A 6,972-nucleotide genomic window follows, 5' to 3' on the forward strand; every position below is an offset into this window, starting at 1 on the left:
GTAAATAGTCTGTTTGTAATATGTAATGCTGGTATTATGTAATGCTGTATCTGCTTACCCTTGGAGCTTTTCTCCCCGGGCCTCCGCTGAAAATGGACATGCATCCAGTCGGACTATCCCGGTCAACAAATGTAAAATAAAATAATAAATAAATAAATAAATAAATATCTCCTTTGATAATCAAATTGCCACAGTGGTCAGGAAATCCTTCTACATGGCTCACCTCATCACAAAAGGTTTCTCATCCAGTAAAAAAGAGGTCATTGTTCCCCTCTACTCATCACTCATTAGACCTATTATAGAGTACAACGCCCCTTTTCGTATGTACCTCACAAGACATCTACAACTAGAAAGGCCACAGAAATACCTCACAAAGAGGATTACTGGCCTCAAACAGATGCCCTACGCAGACCGTCTCAAAAAACTCCAGCTTTACTCTGTCACATATCACCTACTCAGAGGCAATCTCTGCCTAACATGCAAAGTTATGTCAAACCCAGAGCTGTTGGACATGCTCCACTTAAAGAAATCCCAATCCCTCCGAGCTACACGCTCTAGGGACCTAAACCTTCTCACCACAATAAATAGAACATGCTGGAGGGATAGATTCTTGTCCCAGAGACTTCCCATACTCCAGAACAGACTACCTATCTGTGTCAAACAGAGCTCCTCATTAGCACTGTTCAAGAAAAATCTTGATGATTGGATGAGAAATAGGAAATTTACCCCAGGGATCACTTCTGTGGCTCTGCTCGACAGGGGCACAGGAAAATAATTTCTTTGGGTGGCGAAAGCCAGGGTACCTTTTTGGTTAGGCTTATATAGGCCCTAGGGCTAAAAGCCTAGTAAATACATATGAATCTATGAATAATTTACCCTTCGTTACAACTTAATTGCAAAGTGGTTTGTCACTGTAATGTAAATGATCAATGTAGAATGTAACATATATATTTGTAAGAACTATTTTATCCATGAATGCAGGATACTGTCAAATGCTTTTCTGTAATCTATCCATGCCATACTTAGATTCTTTCTAGTGTCACAATTCTCAATTATGGATTTATTTAGCAACAAATGAGCCTTTGTACCATATGACTTTTTTGTTACCCATTTGTTGTATTGCCATGATTAAATTTTCTTTAAAATGACTATAAACTCTGCCTGCATCAATTCCAGTATATAGTTTGTCCATCATGGGAAGGCAAGTTATTGGTTTATAGTGTTTAGGATGGATTGCAGATTAACTCTAAGAGTGTCAGTTTTCCTGTTGTTAACCATGTTGGCTGCTTGGGATGCACATATATGAGTAGTTCTTACTCAAGGCAGCATCTTTACGTAAAGATGTTAATACTTCTAAGCTAGAAGTTAGCTGGGCCTGGGGTTTTCCCAGTTAGGAGCTATTCTTAATTTTACTTCAGTTTCTGTGGCTGTTTCTTCATTCTAGTTCATATTCTGTACATTTAAACTCCTTACTGTTTCTTTTAGTTTTTCTATCCATTCAGCATCTTTGTTATATTCAAAAGGGTCTTTAAAATATTTCTCCAAAGTGTATCCATTTCTTCTTTTTGGTGGTAGTTTAATTCCTTTTGCTTTGTTTCCCAGATCTCTATAAAACTTTTTTGGGTTATCAACGAATTGCATAATTTGTCCTTTTCCTTCATATTTATCTGCATATCTCCTTACTACTTGCATCTGTGCTGATGACTTTATTATTTGCAATAGTATATGCTAGATCCAGGTCTGTTCTGATGCTGTGCATTGCTTTTATCACAACTATCTTTATAAGCATTTTTATTTGTTCCAATTTCTATACTCTTCTAACAGTGGCAGTTCTTATCTTAATTACTTTATAGTTTTTTCTATTTGATGCTTTCATGATGGCATTGTATTTCTTCTATTTCTTTCCCTTATTATTCTCTTGGTGGTAAGACTATCTTTTATTAGTTTAGCTGCACAGTAATATAACCTATTTACTTTTGTTATATCACATTCATTTCTGTTAATAGTCTTGATTGCTGTGCATATCTGTTATCAGATTTCTAACATTTTGGGTCTTATTTACTTTCTGTAATCAATTTCTTTCATCAATCTTAATATGTCCACCAAGAAATATTAAATCAAGCAACTCTTTCCTTAAATCATTTTCTTCTAAACCGAGTACACATTCTTCACTCTCTGTTTTCTGTGGGCTCTCTACAGAAAGTTCCAGAACATATTCCAGTGATGTATACTCCTCAGCTGCATCCTGTGCCTTCATACAAGAACGCATTAGCTCATCACTCCACAACATTGCCTTTGTCAGAGGTGCCACCATTTCCTGCTCCTTCCCTAGCTGTGCAACTCCCAACTGAACTTTTGTATTGGCTTCCTACTGAAGGCTCCACAGCATTATCATGTGGCAAGTGGTCATATGCTTCCCATTCCATCTGTTTCTTCTTAATTTGTGGACTCATTGTTTCATCATGCTTTAACCGGAGCTGGATTTTTTACACTAAATCCTTCACTTTTTACAGGTAATTCATAACTTCAATTTCTGTTTCTTTCAATTATACTCTTTTCTTCCAGTTTTTTTTTTTTGTATTGTGAAATTTTTCATATCTAAATGCCTTTGCATGTATGCTGTTTTTTTGTATGGATTATTTATGCAAAGGAGTAAGCAAACATAATTGTATCATATTAGATCTCTCTCTCTTTCCCATGCCCACATTTCTTTTTTCATATCTTTCAAAAATCTGAGATTTTGTTCTTCATATTTTCACTCTTCCTCTCTCCCCTTCTTTTTCCAAGTGACCCAATGTTTCTTTGTCTATATAATGCTTTCCATGGATTTCTTGCACTAATGAACATCATTTTTGAAGCTTTTGACAGTTTTCTTGTGGTAGTATTTTTCTTTCCTCGAATTTCTCTGTCATTTTGAATATCTGAAAATTCTGTGCATCTTATATAATAGTAACAATATCCAAGCAGGAACAATGCTTGGTGAATACTACAATGTTAAATTTCTCCTTGTTTATAATTTGCTGGTTCACAGGCAGTTATTAAAGTCATCCTACCTCCATTATGGATGCTTTAGATATCAGTAATGAGGAAATTCAGAAACGTGAGATACAGACATGGCAAATGCACTGAAAGCAGCAAAACTGTTGGATCTGGTCTGTTCTATCATTCCAATATTCTATGTAAAGTCAACAAAAGTGAGCATCTAAGGTAGTGTTTTCATTACAGTTGAATTAGCCAAGCCATTTAACTGCAACTGCAGTCAAAGATGAGAGAAAAAAAGATTAGTTGCAGGCTGTCCAGACACAGGAAGTTTAATCATCCTTTCCTTCATTAGCTTGAATTCTTACTTTAATCATTTCATGCAACAGTGTGGTAGCAATGATTTTCTTTGAGGCACAAATTACATCCTACATTAATTTCAAGACTACAAATCTTTTTGATGGCAAGAGAAACATAGGCATCTTACAGTAAATTCTACAAAACTCATTGCATTTAGCATCAGATTTTCTCAGGGAAATCAATTAGATTTTGCTTGCATCCTTTAAAGTTTTGACACCAGTAATACCAACCTAGAGTTTACCTCATTTTATAACTCTTTTTTTCTAATTCTGTAAAACATGTTATTACATATTTTCTTATGCAGTTACTATGAGCCTTGCTAATACCTCAGAACAGATTTTTCATATTTTTACTATTTAATTAATATGCTTATGCATTCTAAAACATATTTCTCACTAGAACATTTTCCTTAACAGTTATGAACCTAGCTAACATACCATTTTATGGAATATGTAATAAAACACTTAGGAAATCTGCCCACAACTACAAGATTCAAGGAAGAGAAATAAACATATTAGTTACCTGCTGCAGTTGATGATGATATCTTGTGGAGTGATTCTTTTTTTCAGCATTCCTTGTTTTGGGTGGTCTCCACGTCCACGAAACAGACCAGGAGGTTCAATTTTGAAGTTGCCAATTCTTTCTCGATGGCCATCCAAGATGCAGAATCCATATTCTTGAAGGATCTTCTCATTTTCTTCTTTTATTTTCTGTAAGAAAGGAATATTGTTAAGTTCCAGTGACTGATTTTTCAAGAGTTCTTATTTAACTTAATTGTCCTGATATATACAAATAGTTGTAGAAGTCAATGCTTTCTCATTTTAGAATCACAAAAAATGTTTCCCCGGTACCTCAATAAAGAACTACACAAAAACAATAAAGGCACCAAAGGGCCATAAAAATACCATAAGCTCCAATAACTGGAACAAACAGTTAACAATAACCAAAGCAAAACTGAGAGAATAAATAACCTTTAAATACATTAAGCACTTTCATCCCTTCATATCAGTGGGACGACTTCAGAACAAAAAAAAAATTACTTAAAATCCTCTAAAGAGTGTTAATTGAACAATAATTGAACAATTAAGTCATTTCAAAAAAACCCTAACAATAAGTTTAAAGACACAGTACATATAAAACAGTTGCAGAGAAAAGCATTTTATATAAACAATTTTCCAAAAAAACTAAAAAAACATAAAAATACATAAAAACAAAAAAAATTACAAAAATAGTACAAAATGTTTGGCATACCCTAAACATATTGAAATATTAGCTTCAAGATAAAAATATCCCCTTTAAGACCACTGTATTCAACCTAAATAATATATTATAGGTCTAAAGCCCTCTTTTTCAAAATGGGCAGAAGAGATGCATTTTCATAAATTCCCATGGAACAAGTAGAATTTAATTTGATTATCCAAAATAATTGCTTAATTTCAATCTTAAGTCCCCCTCCCCTTGGGTTTTGTGGCACTATTTCCAAAATCCCAAACTTAAACTTAGTGAACTCCTGGCAATCTAAAGTGTGCTTGCAAAGAGAGTGGTTGATATCCGCTCTGGAAATTACATACAAGTGCTCATAGATCATTTTCCTAAACTTCCTCTCAGTCTTCCCTACATTGAAACACCCACATTTTTCACAGACAGCGATATATATCAAGCCTTTAGTGTTGCAATCACCTTTACATAACCTAATCCAATGAGAAGTCCCTTTGATATTAACTGAATCAATATCAAAAATAAAGGGACATTGTTTACATGCACCACACTTGGTCATACATCTCCAAGCCAAGGGACATTTAATGAAAGTGTGTTAAAATAAATATTTGAAATTCCTCCCCCAGCTTTGTACACAAAATGAGGTCTATGACCCAAACCAAACAACAGCATGGGAATTTGTTCACAAAGTGATGGTAGGGACCTGCCAAAGCTTGTAGCTTTATCGTAGCAGGTGTCTAACTTAGATAAGAAGCTAGATAAACTACAAGCCCCACAATTCCTTGAAGCAGTTAGGAGGAAAAACTGTTCAAATATGGATGTGAGATTGGTTAACCAAGGTGACTTCTTGGAAGTGATACCACTTGAAACAGTGGTTACTGCACAATCTAATCAGGGTGATACAAATTCATGAACCTGGGACAATAGAGGGGTACATTTTAGAGACTGGATATCAAAAGAGGTTTCCCTTAACAACCAGAAGAACACACCTCTATTATGACAGCCCCCACTAAGATTTTTCTGAACAAAATGAAGGAACTGGAAACTAAACTCTTTAAGGTATGCAACTTACAGTATGATAATTTGTTCTTAAAAGAAAGTCTTAAGAACAAGCATGTGCCTAAAGGGTTGAGACATTTTAAATTTCTAAATGGGTTGAAAACTGGTGACGTTGAGACTGTTGAATTAATTGAAATGTTTGATCTTTTTAGTTTTGAACTTCTCATTTATTAATAAAATTAATAATGTATATATTAATACGTTATTAAAAGAATTGGATCAATTGAATATGAAAATTATGGATGACTTTTGGTTTGAAACCAGTGTTTGTAAATAAGATAATATTTTTAACAGGGTTGAACAGTGTGTGAAAATTAACTTAAAATATAAGTGTAAGAAAATGGCAAGGGATGAGAATGATTATCTTAAGAGGAAGGCATACTCTATACCAGAGCCCTATTTTGTTAAGACCTCAGACCTCCCAAGGGATAGTGGCAGTAATGGAGATGAAAGGAAATTTGCTAGTGAACATGTAGACCCTCAGACAAATGTACATCAGTTCTATGAGGTTGAGAATGAAATAGAAGATGATTATGAAGTCCAATACCCACCCCCTTAGGAGGTCCAAAAGAAGAGAATAAAAATATGAAGAGAGCTTTTTTTTACCCCAAGCCCACATTACAAAAGGAGTAAGGGGCAGAGGCAGAGAGAAAGCTTGGAGGAATTAAGGCAAGAGCAGAATTTAAACAGTAGGTCAAACAACGTTATTATGACAGCCTATGATGGTAAACGGAATACTTACCAAGATTTTAATATTTTTAATTATACCCAGTTGAATATAGATGTAACATATTTTACTCTTTTTAATAAAGGTTTTAAATGTGTGCCTTCTTTTAAGGTAGGGTAGTTGATGTTATTACAGAATTCAAACTTCTTACTAGAAAGTTGATCAAAGCTGATTCAAGAATTACACCTGGTAATAATTTTAGTTTTATGAAAAGAAGTTGTTTTAATCCTCTCAAATCTTTTAATATCTGCTTTTAAAAAAGCATGTATGCCTGAAATACATTTGGCCTTGTCTACAAATAGGAATCAATATTTTAATTTAACAAAGGAGGAATTTCAATTGATGCAAGAACTTAGAAGGAATGAAACTTAATTCTGAAGCCTGATAAGGGAGGGGGATTGTTATTTTTGATAAGATGGATTATGTCAACCATTTACTTACTTTATTTCAAGATACTACCAGATATCGGGAAGCTTCAAGAAATGAAGGTTTTTTAGCACACAAGAAAATTCAGTTATTTCTGGAAGACTCTCTTTTACAAGGAGTTATTTCTGAAGAGTTATACAATTTGAAATTAGAACATCTATGGATTTCAATAGTGTTTGGTATCACTAAGGTTCATAAAGATA

General features: G+C 34.2%; 1 protein-coding gene across 1 annotated transcript in view; it reads right to left on the reverse strand.

Moving 5' to 3' along the window:
• Positions 1–4,599, reverse strand: part of LOC122808552 (DNA topoisomerase 1-like) — an 859,013-nt gene extending 854,414 nt beyond the window's left edge. Inside the window, exons 1-2 of the mRNA XM_044079506.1 lie at positions 4,591–4,599; positions 3,862–4,049 (exon numbers count right to left, since the gene is read on the reverse strand). Coding sequence (XP_043935441.1) covers positions 3,862–4,049; positions 4,591–4,599 — 197 coding nt within the window. The remainder of the gene's footprint in view (positions 1–3,861; positions 4,050–4,590) is intronic.
• Positions 4,600–6,972: the final 2,373 nt, after the last annotated feature.

This window comes from Protopterus annectens, chromosome 8.part0, assembly GCF_019279795.1.
Source record: "Protopterus annectens isolate FY-2018-M chromosome 8.part0, PAN1.0, whole genome shotgun sequence".
NCBI lineage: Eukaryota > Metazoa > Chordata > Ceratodontiformes > Protopteridae > Protopterus > Protopterus annectens.